The 19,093-nt window shown below is 43.9% G+C and overlaps 2 protein-coding genes across 5 annotated transcripts in view; both read left to right on the top strand.

Moving 5' to 3' along the window:
* The window catches only part of LOC135239874 (collagen alpha-1(V) chain-like), a 100,237-nt gene extending 90,628 nt beyond the window's left edge, over nt 1-9,609 (top strand). Inside the window, exons 28-33 of the mRNA XM_064308861.1 lie at nt 776-829; nt 1,396-1,449; nt 2,193-2,237; nt 2,345-2,397; nt 9,312-9,365; nt 9,564-9,609. Coding sequence (XP_064164931.1) covers nt 776-829; nt 1,396-1,449; nt 2,193-2,237; nt 2,345-2,397; nt 9,312-9,365; nt 9,564-9,609 — 306 coding nt within the window. The remainder of the gene's footprint in view (nt 1-775; nt 830-1,395; nt 1,450-2,192; nt 2,238-2,344; nt 2,398-9,311; nt 9,366-9,563) is intronic.
* LOC135239969 (collagen alpha-1(XI) chain-like) overlaps nt 6,224-19,093 on the top strand; it is a 29,610-nt gene continuing 16,740 nt past the window's right edge. For 2 of the 4 annotated variants that reach the window (XM_064309008.1, XM_064309006.1), the window contains exons 1-17: nt 6,224-6,344; nt 8,139-8,192; nt 9,312-9,365; nt 9,564-9,617; nt 10,167-10,220; nt 10,464-10,517; nt 10,976-11,020; nt 12,242-12,286; nt 13,412-13,519; nt 15,161-15,214; nt 15,873-15,926; nt 16,391-16,444; nt 16,760-16,867; nt 17,535-17,588; nt 17,821-17,928; nt 18,511-18,564; nt 18,920-18,973. In XM_064309008.1, coding sequence (XP_064165078.1) covers nt 9,612-9,617; nt 10,167-10,220; nt 10,464-10,517; nt 10,976-11,020; nt 12,242-12,286; nt 13,412-13,519; nt 15,161-15,214; nt 15,873-15,926; nt 16,391-16,444; nt 16,760-16,867; nt 17,535-17,588; nt 17,821-17,928; nt 18,511-18,564; nt 18,920-18,973 — 852 coding nt within the window. In that variant the 5' untranslated portion in view covers nt 6,224-6,344; nt 8,139-8,192; nt 9,312-9,365; nt 9,564-9,611. Of the gene's footprint in view, nt 6,345-8,138; nt 8,193-9,311; nt 9,366-9,563; nt 9,618-10,166; nt 10,221-10,301; nt 10,388-10,463; nt 10,518-10,975; nt 11,021-12,241; nt 12,287-13,411; nt 13,520-15,160; nt 15,215-15,872; nt 15,927-16,390; nt 16,445-16,759; nt 16,868-17,534; nt 17,589-17,820; nt 17,929-18,510; nt 18,565-18,919; nt 18,974-19,093 lie in introns of all 4 variants that reach the window. The other 2 variants (XM_064309010.1, XM_064309009.1) reach the window with 2 other exon arrangements.

Raw genomic sequence — 19,093 nt, 5'->3', positions numbered from 1 at the left:
TCGTACCCGCGATCAGCCGCAAGCAGCTCGGAACGGTCCTCGGCTTTTTCACGCCGCCGCGAATCGATAAACACTCACTTGTCGCGGTTCTGAGGTTTCTCCTTTTTTCGTTTATTTTTCACCCCCCACCCCCCAGCTGTCTGTTACTTTTTGAAATAAAAGTTAAGTTTTATTGTGATATCACAGTACAAGTGCTGCCAATTTAAACCAGGAAAATGTAGAAAGTGTCTTCTGTTTCAGAATGTACAATAGGTAGTGAGGGAAAATCTAGTTTTTTTTGCATGACCAAAGGAACAGTCCTGTGATGAAACAGCAATCACACCTTTGTTTGCCGCCACGTCAAAATGTAACACATTAAAGCTTTACTATCGGTCTATGGGGTAACAGCCAAAGCTACCAGATATTCAACCTGATTGTGTTCAACTGCAAAATTTCACTCTTCTACCATTGTTGAAGAAAAGTGTTCTGGTTTGCTGACTCATAATTAATATTCATGAGGGTGCATGGTTGAAGACAGAACATTGGCGCAGTGTTTCATTACGCACCAGAAACCCGTCGCTACAAACCAGAACATTAAAAAAAAAGACTCACAATGAAGTAAGGGATGAACACGGGCGATGTACTGAGAGGATATCTGTGGCCACAGTAATGCCGAGGTTCACATTTGAGTCGTTGATTCTTAATTACCCTTTGGGGGTGTGATCAGAAAAATGATGCAGGACTGTAAATTGATGGGCGAGAAAAGGATCTGAGGATGAGTGTGCTTCTCGTACAGGGCGAAGATGGGGAAGAGGGGTCTCGGGGAAAAGCTGGCGTGATGGGATTGAAGGTCAGAGACGTATGCTGTTCAGTGTCTGCACACACTTCCCAGATGTTAGATTTGGTGTTTTAGTGCAGTTTTGGAGTTTAATTCATTTTTATACATATATGCACTTGTTGATTACAGTAGTTTCCCAGCCTACACTGTATAGCACCTTAACTTAGAGATGGAAGGTTCTGTATATATGTATGTTTAATAAGTAAGGTAGGACAAAGGGATGTGTTGTAATTAAGTTATGACAATTATGACAGGTCAATGTTTTAATAAGCAGTACAGAGAATGCTGTTACAAGCATGTTATAACAGGGAAATTATGTAATAAGCAGTACAGAGGATAATTCTGTTATAAGCATGTTATAACAGAGGGAAATGTTGTAATAAGCAGTACAGAGGGTAATGCTGTTACAAGCATGTTATAACACAGGGAAATGTTGTAATATGCAGTACAGAGGGTGATGCTGTTACAAGCATGTTATAACAGAAAACTGTTGTAATAAGCAGTACAGAGGGTGATGCTGTTACAAGCATGTTATAACAGAGGGAAATGTTGTAATAAGCATGTTTGCTCTCTTTAAGGGGAACAGAGGGCCGGATGGCCGCCAGGGCAAGGCAGGAATCAGGGGGCCTAAGGTACAGTGCCTGCCTGTCTCACCCGCACACCTGCCCTAGGAGCTAACACATCACTCAGTGACCGCAAGTTCAGGACAGGCGCAAAAAATGTCCCATTCCTCTTTTTGGAGTGTTGTGCTTCCCTTCCTTTTGTACACGCAATTATGCGTTTCCATCCTTCTGTGCAGCATTGTACTCCATGCAGTTAAAATCCTTGAGTGAGATGCGTTATGATGTCAATTTGGAATGAGGGTTTCAGTCTGTGGGCTTCCTCCATGTCATGAATGTCTATTATAATGTGTATATTTCTCACACATACTTACAAAATTCTCCTCAGATTGTTTCATTTTTTGTAATTTTACAATTTGGCCCCGGAATGTTTGCGATACCTAATTTCCTTCTAGTGTCCTGTTGCTTTTCATTTCAGCTAATTTGGCACACCTGACTCTCCTGATTAGCAGCTCAACCTCTAGCTGTTGAATTAGGTGTGCTTTGTTAGGGCCGGAGTGAAAACCTGCAGGAAATGTTGGGCAGCCCTGTAATATGCTGTATGAGCCCAGTAGGGATTAAATATACTCTCTGATGCTAATCTCCAGAAGTATATTTAGCATTGAAAATGTTGCTGTGAATTAAATGTGTCAGTATTAAATTACAATCTATCTGCTAGTTGTGTCTGATGTCCAGCTAGGAAAGAAAGCTGATTGGTTCTCAAATAGATGCACAGCCCCTCTGATAGCTGACCGTTGACCTTTCTCTATCCACAGGGTCGTACAGGACAACGCGGGCCTACTGGTATTCCTGGGATGTCGGTAAGAAGTGAACTGCTAATTCGGAGAAAGAGATTTATTATTATTATTATTATTATGAACAAAATGTCTGTCTCTGAGCAAGAGTGTGGTGGTCACACCTGCTTCAGGCAGAGAAATGTACGATGTGCAGTGAGAGGGAAGAGACTGAGTGGAACGACAAGTATGTGTGTGTTCGACTCTGGACCGACAGTTGACTAAAAGGCTAAAATGCAGTTCACACAAAATAAAATTTAAGTATGTTTCCCCTTACCCAGAACACTATCTATCCATCCAGATGGTATCGCTGAGATTTGACAGGTGTTCTAGATTTCTAGAATTTCACCTTGATGACAACTTGTTAGCAACTTACTTTATTAAAGCACATACCAGCTTCAAAAATTTTGTTGAGATACTAGCGGGGTGTTTTGTTTTACGACATCGGTAGAAGAAGAAGTAGTTCTCTATGAAATTGTGTACAAATTAAGCTTTGTGGATGTTGGTGAATAGCCGCGCCATTATATTTGGGATGAGATGTTGCTGTTGAGTTTTTCGAATGTAAATTTTCGATGCATTGAGCGGCTGAAAAAGATGGTTCTTTAGATGGTCTGTTTTATCAAGGTGACCTGCATCTCGGAAATGCATGAAATGTAGAAAAATTGTCAAATCTAAGCTAAACAATCTGGAACAATAATTTTTTTTTAAAAAATTTTATTTTTTATTTTTTAGCTGAACTTTAGAATTACGGTTACTTTGCCACACTTTCCATTCTAGCAAGTCCTGTACTGGATGCGTTTGTTTTGAGTGTGCTGAAGATGTCTGGATATTGTTCACAGGCAAAATAGCTGAGGGCTACAGACAGCTCTCCTAATACAAAATGAGATGCAAAAATGAAGCACCAAGGCGTATTTTTCTGCTGTCTAGTGAAATGACCCTCTCTTGATTTGCGAAGCCTATTCTCCCAGAGGCTCATTTAGTAACGTGCAGCAGGAGATATGGGTGAATGCAAATGCACGAAGGTCGAATCTTTAACGGAACAGAGGCTCCTCCGACGCCATTGTCCCCGCGCGGGTGCCGATAGCGGTTTCTGTGTGTTCAGCAGGCATCCTCCGCTGTTTTATTGGGCGTGCTGGCAGTAAGTTAGCCAGTCATAAGCACCCCATTAATGTTTAATGCCTCTGGGTATATCCTCACCCGTTTATCAAAAGGTGATGATATTTAATCCGTTCCCTTTAGCAGGTTGTCAAGCTCGTCACTCTCATAGGTGTGCTACGTTTGTTAGGTGCCTGCTACCCAGCCTGCACTTGTTGGGTTCAAGGTCTGCCGCCTCATGGACAGGACCTGAGAAGCTGAACAGGTTCCTTTATATCTGTTTAATCCCCAAATGTTCACACCATTTGTTGTTCTGGGCTATCCGTCCCATTACACTGTCATTGTATACGGCGTCACTCCTGTGTGTACGCTTTGGTTTTGCTCCTGTAGTTATACTGGCCCTCTGGACACAGGGACTTGACACACCTGGATCAGTTCTATTTATTTGATACCCTTTTAAATACCACCTCAATTGACTGACACACTCACATCCCTGTGCCCAATAATACTGGGCCAACAGTAGCTTCACACACCTGGATGATTTGTATTTTTTTGGCACTGTACACTGTGCCTTTTACACCTTCACCAAGCGCTTTACATGACACTTCATCTGCCAGAGATAGGGTTATTCTTGTGACACTGACGCAGGAGGGGTTTCCCACCTCCACTGAACAATTTTCTTATCAGCTATGGCTTTTTCTCTTCAGTTTCTCTCCAAGCGTGGCTGACATTCCCATAATCCCGTCCTTTATATTCTCTGTAGCACCTGGGTTAGAGATGTGAGGTAGCGAAAGAATATCATTAGTCTTGATGTCTCATTTCACTTCGTCAGCGTGCTAATTTGTCTCGCGTATGTTTACTTAGCCAAGTGTCCCCAAATCTCGGTCCTGTCGATGTACTGAGCGCGCTGGCTTTCATTCCGGCTGCACTCTTTAATTACTTTTGTCTGATTGAACAGCCGGCTGAGTTTAGTTGACAGCCTGTCCCATCTTTGTTTCTGAGCCCGTTTTAAGTAATTATCCTCAAATTGCACCTTTGATTGTATTTCTCTGACAGTTCAAATAGGCTCGCTACAATACATTTCGCTCGTTCAAGTCCTCAGGCTGATAGCTGGGTTGGCGATGTTAGCCCAACGATCCACATTTAATCAACAGCTTGATCAAACGTAATTGGCTAAAACAGTGGTTCTTAACCTTGTTGGAGGCACCGAACCCCACCAGTTTCATATGCTCATTCACCGAACCCTTCTTTAGTAAAAAAACTAACTAACTGCAGACTAGACTGAGGGGTGGACCTCTCGCGTCGAGGCTCACCGAACCTTGAGACCCACTCACCGAACCCCTAGGTTGATCAACAGGTTAAGAACCACTGGGCTAAAAGGAACAAAAACAGCTTCCACACACCAGTTATGCCTGAGTCGGGGTTCCTGTCGTTCCATCTCTCTCCAGTAGGGGTAGCTTTGGGATACTGTTTTCTTCTTTGTCATTTATGGTGAAATCTAAGTGACCAGCAGCTGCTATGACAAGCTGTTGGATAAATCCCTAGTTTTTCAGTAAAACAAATAATTTGTTTTCATGTTTTTTTTTGTTTGTTTTTTTTTTTTTTTTGCTTAATCCACATTTGGTTTAGCGTCTAATGCAAAAAAATGCTCAATGACTGGGTTGTAAAAATATTACCGTGTGTGGAAATATCAACACTTTGGATAAAACATAGTCTTAAAGTCAGGGATAAAATAGTACATGCCATGTAAAATAGTTCAGTTTATGTACAATATGTGTTTTATGTGTGTATTTGTGCATGTGCTTGTCAGTGTCATGAATGCAAAACCGTTTGTCTTCTCTCCTGAATATTTAGTGTGTGTGTGTGCTTTGTGTGCAAATATATTTAGTTAACACGTATTTCATAGGAATTTTTTTCAAAAAATCATTTTGCGAAGATTTTGCCTGAATGTGTTGGTACCTATACATATTTTCCATAGGAAAGTGCCACTGAAACCACAGCCCTCGCTGGCAAAATGGCACAACAGTAGACATGATTAGCCTGGTGGCCAGTCACCTGCTTACTGATGTCTCTGAGCTCCACGGCTCATAGGATTCAAGTGAGAATGTGCTACCGCATGTATACACAGTGTCCTAGCTGGCACAAAACATTTCCAGAATGTTGGAGAAGATTCTGATTAGACATACCCTTGGGTGTGAGATAAAACTGTTATGAGAACATTCCACAGATGTATTTAGAACATTTCATTGTTCCAAACAAGGTATGTCAAATTTGCAAGAAATAAGTTACAGGAATGTTGCGAACAAACTTCCCCCAGATGGCTTTAATTTAGTCATGGCATATCTTTAGTGATGAAATGTATTAATTAAATTCTATTCTGTTCTGATGGGAAGTACTGAAATGGCAGATTCTTTGAACACTGCTAACATTCCTGATAAAATTAACATTGATGGCCATCTGCAATTCAAATTATTTTTTTTTACCTGAATAAGAAAAATGAAAACGTGCCAAGGCCTTCCCTAACATAGCTTTTTCATCTTAAGGCAATATTCATGAGACAACTGAACAAATATACAGGCTGGGAATGTTTCCGGATAATTTGTGACTTTCTGGAAGTGTGGTGAAAGGCTAAATCTTTAGCTGGGATAATGCGTGCGTGTGACCGTGCGTGGCCTGTGTGTGCGCATGTGTGTTCTTGCGTGCGTGCATGTGTGTGTGTGACCGCATGTGGCTTTGTGTGTGAATGTATGTGTGCATGCGTGCGTGCGTGGCTGTATGTGTGTGTATATGTCTGCTTGTGACCGTATTTGGCTTTATATGTGTGTGTATGCGTGCGTGCGCGTGTGTGTGTGTGCGTGTGACTGTGTGTGGCTTTGTGTGTGTGTGTATGTGTGCGTGTGACCGTGTTTGGCTTTATATGTGTGTGTGTATGTGTGCGTGCGTGTGTGTATGTATGTGACATGTTTTACTGACTGAGTCTGTCCTCTCTCACAGGGCCTCACTGGTGCAGTAGGAAGCCCCGGCAGTAGAGGACCCAGAGTGAGTGTCCCGGTTTCCTGATTATCTTTGCTTGGTGCTGATTGACACTGACAGTGCAGCTACCACTACAGTGGGACTTCTGAAGGTAGGACAGGTATCTGTGGGTAAATTAAAGGGGAACTTGAAGCTGGAAGAATGTGAGTGATGCAGCCAAACCCACTTAAAATGTAGCTGGATTTAGCTGAGCTAATTAGGTTTTAGATACAGGCAGTATGAGATGGAAAAGAAAGCCACCTCTCGGGAAAAATATTAAGTTTTCAACTTCCAAAAGCGGAGGGATAATGGCATTCAATTATGGGTTGATTTCACTTGAAGTGTGAAATTACACATACAGACTGACCCCTCAATCAATCTGATCTATAGGAGAAAATAGCGTTTTGCAAGATTTTGTGCGAGTGACCCAGTTTTTTTTTTTTGGATTTCACAATACCTGCACCCTCTGCCACTGCTGCATGGTAAAGCCCTGCAGTTAAACGGAACAGTGTGACCTGTGGGTCAGCATGTGGCGGAGCATCTCAGCCGCAGACTAAGCGACCATTTCACAAGGCTGTGGTCAGTGCTGAGGGAGGCGAGGCAGCAAAGACAAAAAGGTATACTGAAAGTGTACAATAACCTCCGGGCCTTAAATCAATCAATAAATGCCCCCATCTACAGGACACGAGAGGTCACTGAATGGTTTTACGAGTATGGAAATGATGTGAATCATACACTATGGCCTTCACACTCTCCAGATCTCAACCCAATTGAACACCTATGGGAGGTTTTGTACCAACATGTTTCACAGCGCTTTCCACCACCACCGTCAAAACATCAAATGAGGGAATGTCTTTAGAAAGAATGGTGTTCCATCCAGTGGAGTCGTAGAATTTATGTCTAGGTGCATTGAAGCTGTTGGTGGCTTGTGGTGGCCCAACACCTTACTAAGACAACATTATGTTGATTTTTCATTTAATTTGTCACTCGTCTGTAGGTCAAGTCTAAAATTACATTCCTGATATTTTTGATTTGGTAATTAATTACGTGTGAATAGAATAACAGTTTTAGTATGGCCCCTAAAACTCGTAATGGATGTTGATGAATTTCCAGCACGACAGAGTACTGAAGATATGGTAATTTTGCCTCAAATTTATGATCCAATAAATTGATCATTAATCATGTAATACAAAAGAAAGCGAGTCTAGCTTTAAAATTTTAATCAAATGACAGCCCAAACGCATACACTTTCATTTCATTTTTGCGGCCTGTGTACCATTTTTTATTTGTACCTTCATTTTAAGGATGTCAGTATCCTTTCTGTGCATACACATTAATGTCATTGAGGGACAGCATTAGTGTGTTTGCATCGCTCTGACTAGTCTGTCTCTCCTTCCTTCCCTTCCTACCTCTCTGTTCTGACCTCTCCCTTTTCATCCTGTCACCTTTTGTTCTCCTTTCTCTCTCTCTCTCTCTCCCTTCCTCTCTCACTCTCTCTTTCTCTTTCTCTTGATCTCTCAAGAGAGGGTTTCAGTTTTCAAAGGGCTTTGCTGGGGTGACATTTCACTGCTTTGCTAAAGAAAAGCTGACAAATAACAGACTAAGCAGTAGTGTAACAAAACTGTTGCGGTAGGAGGGAATACTGTGTGTGTGTTTGAGTGTCTGTCTGTGTGTGTGTGTGCATGTGTGGGATTGTATATTGATTGTGTGTGCGTATAATATTATCCTTATGAATGCATGTAATTATGAAACCGTGTAGTGATACAGTACTGTATTGTCAATCAGAAAAGTAGAATAGATAATTTCTCTCTCCCTCTGTAGGGGTTTCAGGGTGCTGGGGGAGAGCCTGGAGAGGGAGGTTCCCCTGGAGCCACGGTATGTCTACTAGTCATCAGGCCCCGTCCGTCCACTCACTGTTACTCTGTAACAGTGTTCCATTACCTCAGTCAATTTCCATCCGTCCACACACTGTTACTCTGAAACAATGCTCCATCACTTCAGTCAGTGTCCGTCATTGTGTTCCGTCCATCCACACACTGTTACTCTGAAACAATGCTCCATTACTTCAGTCAATGTCCATCCGTCCACACACTGTTACTCTGTAACAATGCTCCATTACTTCAGTCAATGTCCATCCGTCCACACACTGTTACTCTGAAACAGTGCTCCATTACTTCAGTCAATGTCCATCCGTCCACACACTATTACTCTGAAACAGAGCTCCATTACCTCAGTCAATGTCCATCATCATGGTCTGTCCATCCACACACTGTTACTCTGAAATAGAGCTCCATTACCTCAGTCAATGTCTGTTTTCATGGTCCGTCCATCAGCACACTCTGGGACTCTGAAACAGTATTCCATTATTTTAGTCTGTGTGTCACAGATATTCAATTATTGTTTTAATCATTCAATAATTTAATAACACTCAGCTCATTTAATTAAAGTATTTATTTGTCACTGTCAAGTGGATTTTCATACAAATTTGCATCTTAATTTGCTTTTCACAAATTTGTACATGTACACCCATACAAGTGGTTACAGTTATGATTGTTAATAGTTAAAGTAAAAATCTACATATAGAATGCAGATTATTTCATTCTCGACTACTAAAGTGGTTCTGCACCAGGGCTGCATATGTTATTTGAATATATTGCCGGTATATACATGGCTACATACATGCAAGGAGGAACTGCGGTAGCACGTGTCCTTCTACAACCCTCTTCAGTAAATGTCAGATCACCATTGTGACACAATTACAGTCTTTTGTAAGTGCAGACTGTATGTGGGGAAAAACAGACCTTTACATGTTTGATGTTTTTCCACCGTACACGTGACACGCACACACCTGCAAGTCATACTGTACAGTCCAGTAAATTTTAATTATGCATTTATGATGAAGATGGGCCGTTCCAGCCCATCCAGGCTTTGCCATTTGACCTGTAAACTCGGAAAAACTTTTGTGGTGACGTTCCCCGTACTGTTTTTTGACAGGGTCCACCAGGACAGCCGGGACCGCCTGGTGCCCCTGGACCAAACGGAGACAGAGTGAGTGGCCTGCCTGACTCTGAGATGTGAGGGGGTGGGGGTGTGGGTTTAAATCCTCACAGCCACACCCTGCATGTGCTGCTTCCATTGCGCTGGCGCTCCATATGCTATTACATTGATTTTTAAGGTCCTCAGGTCCTTAGGTGAATCTGTGGAGACATTTTGTCTAATGCAATCTAATCTGCCTCTCCTCTTCAGGGTTTCAGTGGGAAGGCAGGTGTGGAGGGGCCCCAGGGACCTGTAGGCATGTATGTAAGTGATACCTGTCCAGGTCTTACTAAGGGGGTGGGGGTCACAGTGATACCTGTCTAGATCTTTGTGCCGGTGTGGGATCACAGTCCAGGTGTATGTAATACCTGCCTAGGTCTTACTGAAGGGGCGGGGTCACTGTCCAGGTGTAGGTGATACCTGCCCAGGTCTTACTAAGGGGGCGGGGTCACTGTCCAGGTGTAAGTCATACTTGTCCAGGTCTTACTGACGGGGTGGGGTCTGCACCCTGACCTCACGCAAGGTCCCAAAATGAAAGCACATTTCCAGAATGTTCAGAAGAATAAGAAAGATGTCCAATGTTGCCTTTATTTTATGGAAAGCAGAGGGTATAAAAACAATGCTGAAATTTTTTGGAGAAAATGTTTTCTGCTGTTTGTCTCAGATTCAGTAGCAATTTATAAAGGCGTATGGCTGCTCTCTCTATCAGTCTTCTATGCTGAACTGTGCAAGTTTTCCAGCTTCACAAGCAAGATGTATTGCTCAGTTTATTTGGACTATGTGCATAAATGTGTGTGCACATTCTGCCCTCAGGGTTATCCTGGAACAGTGGGAATGCGCGGAAGACCAGGTCACATGGGAGAGAGGGTGAGAGAGCGGATGGCTTCAGTTCCTTCCTCTTCCTTGCATGACTTTCATCAGTGTCAGCAGCGTTTTCTGAAATTCCAGAACATTCCTTTTCTGAGACATTCCAGAACACGAAGTGATTTTCTTGCAGAAGGGAAGGCGGAGTGAACGCCGCATGCTTTCAGAAAGTAGGTTAACTGCTTCAGCGTGAGACGCTGCGGTGAGTTTGAGTGACGCTGAGGTTTCGGTGTTTTTTGTCACCAGGGGGAGCCTGGTTTGAGAGGTCTCCGGGGTCTCATGGGGAAACAAGGAGCTCCAGTAAGTGTGTGTGTGCATGCGTGTGTGTGTGTGTGTGTGTGTAGATGCGTGTGTATGAGTGTGTTTGTGTGCGTGTGCGTGTGTGAGAATGTGTGTGCACGTGTATTTGTCTGTGCGTGCATGTGCGCGAGTGTGTGTGTGTGTGTGTGTGTTAGAGCTGCACAGAGCTCATGGTTTTGTTTGGTTCAGTTTTGGTATCACTTTTGATTGGTTCGCTTTTTATGTGTTTAGTGTGGCGTGTGTTGTATGGCACATGAGTGTGTGTGACTGTATGTGTATAGCATGTGTGTGTTTAGTGTGGTGTGTGTTGTATGGCACGTGAGTGTGTGGGACTGTGTATGTGTATAGCATGTGTGTGGCGTGTGTTGTATGGCACGTGAGTGTGTGTGACTGTGTATGTGTATAGCGTGTATACTGTATGATGCCGTGTATGCTGACTTTGTGACCTTGTCTCTCAGGGTAAACCAGGACCTCCAGGAGAGAGAGGCCCCCCAGGGCCACAGGTGAGAGAGTGTGACCCCTTCTGAGGCTGTGGGTCAAAGGTCACACTTCACTATGCAGAAAAAACTACATTATCCAGAGCGACTTACACAACTTTTTACATAGCACTTTACATTGTATCCATTTATACAGGTCGATATATACAGGAGCAATTCCGGTTAAGTACCTTGCTCAAGGGTACAACGGCAGTGTCCTTACCCACGAATCGAACCTGCGACCTTTCGGTTACGAGCCCAGTTCCTTACCCACTGTGCTACACTCTGTCCACTGTGTAACTAAATGAGTGTAAAGCAAGTTATTACTGATACCTATGCTTGAGGTTTTCCATCAGTGACCCTGACCATGGAATCACGGCTGGGGCTCTGGAATTGCTTTTGAACGGATGCCGCGGTCAACTGACAAACTGAACTTAAGCTCTGTTCGGATGGGTTAGAAAATAGTATGCACCGCCTTTTTGCTGGTGGTGTATGGAGAACTTTTACAGTTATGACCCGTAGTGTGCTTCCAGTCATTACATGGCGGATGGAGTAAATATAAGGGTTAAATAACATAATAAAACATAATAAAGGGCGTAATAAATCACCAGGGCTACAGACACTGGATTTTAAGAGATGATCATTTATCTATAGATGAGGGACCCAGTGAAGTACTTTGTGAAACGTACTTTGTGAAACCACTCTCTTCAGTGTATTTCACAAAGTGAGAGGCACTACATTTATTCTGCACTTAAAAGTGGACAGCAAAGTGGACCTCAGCAGGTGAATTTAACTTCCAGTTTAACTACGGTAGACTCAGCTGTATTTCAAGTCCTCACAGTCTCTTTGATTGCATGCGGACACAATTCACAGGCCTGGATTTAGAGAATATTTGTCCAGAACTTATACTTAGAAACAAAGGAAAGTGTTACCGTTTTTTATTGAATGTACATTTTTTCATAAATTAATTCCAGTGACCGCCAAAGCAAGTTGATAAAATTGAGATTCAATAAGAATTTGTCCGTAATTAATTTTTTTGTAGGTTGGAGAGTCCAGCAGTCAACGAGATACGATGTGACTCAAACTGTTAAAAAAAATGTGACCACTTGAATTGAATCATCATAGTCAAGGATAAATTTTGATTGGATCTATAAATGTAATTAAATACCCATTTGGCAAGCCAATGTTTCCCATTAATGACATTAATTGCAGTAATGCTTTAGTACTCTCTGTGACCTTTCCTCTCAGGGTCGCCTGGGAGACACCGGACCCACGGGGCTGGATGGACCTCCTGTGAGTATCAGCACGCTACGTCATGCTTTGGCACACCTGAGCTTTGAGGGGCAGAGCCACACCCCTCAGGGTTCCCACTCGTCCTGGAAAACATTGAAAACCTGGAAATGTATCGACTAGTTTTCAGGTCAAGGAAAACGGCTGGAAATTAGAAAATTTACAAAATATCCTGGAAGTATTTGTGAGGTCCTGGAAAATCGTAGGCTAGGCTGTAAGTCAAGCTATTAAACAGTATATTAAGAGCTAAGATTGCATATTATTCTGTATTTTTCTCCGCTTTTCTCATTTTTATTAGCTGCTGAGATTACACAGCAGCACAAAGTTTTGAATGGTTATGGTACTTGCACATTGCCCCCCCCCCCCCACTTTCACTGGGCATTGGGCTACCATGTCATGTTTATGCTATAAGTTTAATCTGAATTTCTTGAAAGTCTTGATTTCCTAAAATGAGTGGGAACTCTGACCATAACTAGCCTCACAGTTGGCCCTTGTAGTCTGATAACGGTTCTGTTGTGTCGCCCATGAACTGATATAAAGCTGTACATACTGAGCTTCATACGATTCACATCTGCACTACGTCTGTGTAGAGTTGTGGATAAATTCAGTCTCAGTTCAGTTCAGTTAATTTCCTGGAGGCATGTGGGTGATGCTTCTTTTGCCTGTAACTTCTATTTCGTGGAGCACCTGATGGTGGTGGAAACAGTGAACAGTGGGTATTTGGTATTTCGTTTGGCAGCCTCTGCGTTGTATTTTAAAGTGGCACCAAAATGAGCACCGAAATTTGGTGTTGCGATTCGGTCGATCCGTATGCGTTGTGTGGGACCGTGCCACAGTGGTACAGGTTTCATGCCCAGGCGATGGATGCCTTTGCTGTAGTCTTCATCATCTCGCCTGCGAGCTCATGATTTCGGGCACTGTAAATGGCAAATGGACTGCATTTATATAGGCTTCTACCAAGCCTTACAATGCCTCTCATTACCCATTCACACACACACCAGGTGAACGTGCCTTCAAGGTACATCAGCTGTTGGCATAGGGGTAGGTCTGCTCAGGGACACTTGAGCAGGTGAGGTCGAGGACCCTCCGCTGTAGACAGCTTACCTCTGTACGCCCACTGTGTTTCAGGGCCGCCCTGGTCTCCCAGGCACGGACGGAGCATTGGGGAAGCCAGGGGCCCCAGGAAGCAAAGGACCACAGGGGCCACAGGGTTTGGATGGGCCCCCTGGAAATCCAGTGAGTGGGTACTTTCCACCGACCTCCTGCTCCACCTCTTGCTGAAACTTTACTCTTCCAATGCCTCTATCCCCAAACCACTCCTGTTCTCCGAGACTCCTCCCACTCCTTCTACCTGAAACCTCAAACTCCTCCCACTCTCTCTACCTGAAAGCTGAAACTCCTCCTAATCCCTCTACGTGAAAGCTCAAACTTCTCCAACTCCCTCCCTCCCTCTCAAACTTCAAACAGACCATAAGCCTCTTTACTCTTTCCAAATAAATCTTAAACCTTTCAGCTGATTACACAGCAAAACTCCCAGTGCTATGGACAGTATGTCCTCAATCAGAGCTGATTTTACATTGAGCACTTTTTCTGCACATTGATTGGACAATGTGACTGAATGGCTGCTTGAGTGCCCAAAATGGGCGGAGCTGTCATAATCGGCCGCAAGTTCATTTGATAAAGTTCAAAGTGAGAAAAAGAATCATTTCATACTTATTTTGGAATGCCTGGCATACTGCATTTTTTAGAGATGGTGTTGCCATGGTAATGAAAGGTGCCAGGCTGGCTGAGAATTTGCCGCTTGCTAAATGGTTTCCTTGGTATTTGGAAAGCTGAGCTGGAAGTGAGAAAACATTTTTGACCGTGTAGCTCAGAGCCAAAACTCCCCTCACCAAAATACCCATAAAAGGGAATTTGTCACAGAACAAGCAACTAAATAATTTATTGCGTGCCGCACCAGAACACCGGCAATGCGTCCAATCCTGTTAACTGACAGCTGTGGATGATATTAGTCAACCGGATGACACTCACAGTTGCTCACAGAAAAAAGCTGGATGACTGCTTCACATAGCACAGAGATCTCTAGAGTAAACCTGCTGGAATATGAAGGATTGTTAGCTTCTTTCCTGGAGGTACATGTTTGCGCTGGGGCTTGTGTTACAACACGGCTATCCAGAAGAGCGGTCGTTTTGTTCCTCTCACTTGTGCCGTCTTTGTGAGGAAGAGATATATTACTGAGGGAAATTAATTCCTGTTTCAGGCTATCCTGTCCATTCAATGTACCCGCAGCGTGCTTTGCTGTTAACTGTGACTTCCCAGCCAGCGAATGTACAGTGCCCACCAGCGGCCCGCCGTCGGCCCGCCGTCGGCACTGCCGTCAGGTCCTCCAGCGCTATGCAAATCGGCCCTACAGCGGCTCACTTGTAGGCAATTACATTTACATTCACATTTGGGTACTTAGCAGAAGGCGGCAAAATAATTGGAGACTCGTCCAGCCGTTGTGCGGGACGCCGTTGCGCTGATCTCCAGTGCAACTGGCGGGCCGACAGCTGGCACCGCTGGAATTCTGATAGATGGTTGCTTTGCTTGCTGGGTAAGTCGAGAACAAAAGCTGATTGGAGTTAAATTTATTTGAGGCTGGCCTGTACATCTTGGAATGAAAATGTAGAATGAATGGGCTTTCTGACAGGACCATCCTGCGTTCCCCTCAGCAGAGAGAGGAGGGGTCTGGCAGTACCTCATCATTCTAGGTTTTTGGGACAGTGTTGTTGTGGCACTTTGGCGGTGAAACGGAATGTGGTGAAGCGGGGCAGCGTGTTTGCCAGCCTTCCCCTATGAATCCTTTAAATGCTAATAATTCTACCTTCTGTATTTCAGGGCAAAGAGGGGGAGCAGGGATTGATGGGACCAGCTGGAGAGAAGGGGGACAGGGTGAGGAAGGGAGGGGGAGAGAGCTGTGGTCCAATGGTGATGAAGACCTGAGCCTGCTGGGGCCCTCAAAAACTGCTCCTAGAGAGCAACATGGTCTGCTGGGGCCCTCAAACACTGCTCCTAGTGAGCAACAGGGGCACTGGGGTCTGCAACCCTGGTCCTAGAGAGCAACAGGGCCTGGTTGGGGCCCTCACACACTGGTCCTAGAGAGCAACGGGGTCTGCTGGGGTCCCAAACACTGGTCCTGGCCGCCGGGTATTTAAATGGTCAATTAAGTGCTGAGTAATATTGAAAAGCAGCACACTCTATGGTTCTCCAGGACCGGGGCCACAGTGACAAACTAATGACAAACTTTCTGCAGATTTAATTATGGGTAGATTCATATTTGCTATTTATACATTTTGGTGGATGCCTTTTCTCTACAGAAAGTTGCTATGAATTAATATAGTGCTTGTCGAATTATAATGTTTTTATGCTGATTTCACTTATGTACTGACTTGGAAATGAACTTGTAATCTGAATTACAAGCCCAGTCATCTAACCTTTGTACTGTGTTGTCACCCCAGTACATACACAAATATTTAAATATTTTATGTTTATAAAATCTTCAGATTTTAAGAAATGGTGCCCCCTCTCACACTTGTGTCTATATCCCCAGGGCATTCTGGGACCCCCAGGGGATGCTGGCCCCCAAGGACTAGACGGAGAACAGGTAAATGTGGTTTCAACCGAAAATGAAATCACTCACGGCAACTAACGAATCCTCTGAGGTGGCACGCATAATTAGCTTAACGAACGTGCTAACGAGGATAGCAGCCTCGATCACCGATTCCACGTGGCTGATTGCGTTCCACTGACGGAGTACTAATTATCCAGAAATGGGAATAACAACAACTGGGACATGCCTAACAGTGAGCTTGAAGGAGAACTTCACCTCCAAATTAATTTTTGATTGTAAATTGATACCTTTATGTAATGTGATTACAAAAGCAAGGAAATTAAAAATCTACCAACCTTGTACAAAAAAAAAAAATACCTGAGTGATCCATTTTGGATCATTGTGGCAGCCACTCCATACCTTACATTTAACCTACATTCTGTCTGTTTATACAGCTGTATGTATACAGTAAGCTGTGAGAATCTGGGTTTTTGACGTTAAATTTGTTCCCCTTCCAGGGTGTCATGGGTCCAGCCGGTGTGGAGGGTCCACCCGGGGAGAAAGGGGAACAGGTCAGTGACTAGGGGGGGAGGGGGTCTGCTTCACTCATCACTGACAAATGAAGCTGAATTCAGATTCTAGGCCCATACGAAGCCTGTTGCAAGGGAGTGGGTTGGTAGCGTTTTGTTTTTGATGTCACTGCTTACCTTGGCAAATTTTGGCACAGTACCCCGCCACTCGTGCACTTATTGCGATCTTCTCACTCTTCTTTTTTTCTTGTTCACAAAATCTCCCCCTCCATTTATCTCTCTCCATTCCTCACTCTCTCTCTTACTCTCACTCTCCCTCCCGCTCTCTCTCTCACTCTCTCTTTTTGTGTGTTACAGGGGGATTCAGGTCCCTGTGGCAAGGTTGGCCCCGAGGGGCCCAAAGGATACCCAGGGCCCCAGGGTGCCAAGGGCCTGCCGGGCGAGCTGGGCCAGCCGGGCAATGAGGTGAGGGTTCCAGGTCCCCGATCTGCCCATGATTTCCCTCAGCCATACAGATGTTTCAGTCACAGTTCCACTCAAATGTACTGTACCAGTCAAACATGGTCCATGCTGAGAGGGATCTGCACACATTTCTGAAGGTTTTTTTTACAAATTCAATAATTTGTTTCGAGTTTTGGTATGTAGGAAATGCCACCTTTATCAAGTACTGTACTTAACTGCTTCATTAGTTCCTTCTAACTTTGCTGAAACGCCACGCTGTTCTATGTTTTGGGTAGCACTTGTCGTAAGTGGCCCCAGTACCTGTGTAATTACCCTTTAACTGGGTTGTGATGTGCATTGTAACTATGGTAATGCATACACGTTTCATTGCTCTTCAAAAGCTGTATTTCAGCATGCGAATATTGTACTTTGCATGCTTTAAGTTGATAACATGATTGTGAGGGAGAAGGTATCAGCTAACTGGCACTTTTGACTGTGGGGATGCAATTATAGTAGGCTACAGCAGTAAATATCACATACATCTGGAAATAGTTGGAAGTACAGTGTAACAAAGCGTGCAATATAGTAATTGCAGTGTTACTTCCGGTGTGATTTCTGTGTAATATACAGGCGTCAGGACAGCGTAATTCTGCACCATGCATTTGCTGCTCCTGTGCTTTGTGTGTTTCAGGGTGACGCTGGGCCTCCTGGAGAACGGGGAGACCCAGGTCCTAAAGGAGAAAAGGTTTGAGAAAACATTCTCGGTCAACATCATCACATTATGAAACAGTAGCGACACATGCCATGCGTGGTTTTTACAGTGGCGCTATATTGCTGCCACGTAAACCAACACTGCTCTGTGTGTCTCCCTCGCCTGTCTGAGCACCTTTAATGGATTGAAAAAGTTGTCATGGAAACGGGTGTTGATTTCTGGGGTTTGTTTGTTTGTTCGTTGATGACGTTGCCTTTGCTTTCAGGGCGATGTGGGCCCCATCGGGTTTCAGGGACTGGAGGGGCCTGCCGGGGACCTCGGGGACAATGGGGAGAGGGGCCCCAAAGGGGAGAAGGGCCACATTGGAATGCTGGTGAGTGTCTGGGACCCCTTGCCCTGCCCTCTTATGTGTCTTACAGGTACACATGTCAGAACAGCTGGTCCCTCAAACTCCCATCAGCTAACACAAGAACCTTAGAAACTTCAAACATAAGAATGTTCTGAGACTCTATTTTGGTTCACCATTTTGAATGCATGTAATGGTAATGACGGTAAAATTTATTTGTATCGTGTTTACAAAAGAATAGTAATGTTACATTAGAACTTATTTTGCTGTTGAAACAGTATCAGTAAATGCTACAGTGTATAAACCTGAATGTGGATATGAATGAAAACAGGTAAGGAAGCTATGGAAAGCAGACATTAATTCAACAATGAATTTTTAGAAAATTGACTGAATCTATTAGGTCCTCTGAGATTTATTTTTATTTACCAAATAGAATAATTCAGGTTGATCCATTTGTGCTGTCACAGCAAACAGTAATAGTATTCTCTCGTGGCGATGCGGAATCGTGTATTGTGTTGATATTAATGCAGCGAGTGAGCTGCTTACTGATGATGTTTATGGAAGCGGATGTGGGGAATGCAAAGTGACAGTCGGGGCTGTTCCTCACAGGGCCAGGTGGGATTGCTGGGGGGAATCGGACCCCCCGGTTTGGCTGGACTAGAGGTAGGTCCTCTTTCTGTCTGCAGATGTTAAAATGCATTAACTTATGAACTATGCAACCTCATTTAGCTGAAATACCACGCAGCTGTTACCGTGTCTTTTTGTTTTAATATTATGTAAACACTAAGTATATTTTAAGAAGATACTAATGACTTCAGTTCATGTTCTGGAATATCCAAAAAATAACCCAGCTGCGAGACCCTCAGTATTGTTAAATTACTGGTATACGGTCATCACAGTGACTTGTTGAGGTGTGGAACTGGAAGTGTTTAATTGGCCCGGGGCTATTACATGTTGTCATGGTTATGGGTTTTTGAGAACCTGGAGGTCCCTGATGTCCCTTTATTTTCTTCTCCAGGGAGCTATGGGGCCACAGGGACTCCCAGGGCCAGATGGAGCTCAGGGACTGAAGGTAATTTGTCTGTTGTGTTGCAAAGCAGTGTTCGTATCACAGTTTGGATACAGCAGGACTTTTTTTGCCTATAGTCGTTGTCGCTGTTATGCTATGGAGAGTTACTGTAGCATGGCTGGG

Source organism: Anguilla rostrata, chromosome 14 (genome assembly GCF_018555375.3).
Source record: "Anguilla rostrata isolate EN2019 chromosome 14, ASM1855537v3, whole genome shotgun sequence".
Classification (NCBI taxonomy): Eukaryota; Metazoa; Chordata; class Actinopteri; order Anguilliformes; family Anguillidae; genus Anguilla; species Anguilla rostrata.
The sequence above is the reverse complement of the archived record's forward strand: the minus strand, read 5'-3'. Positions and strand labels throughout refer to the sequence as shown.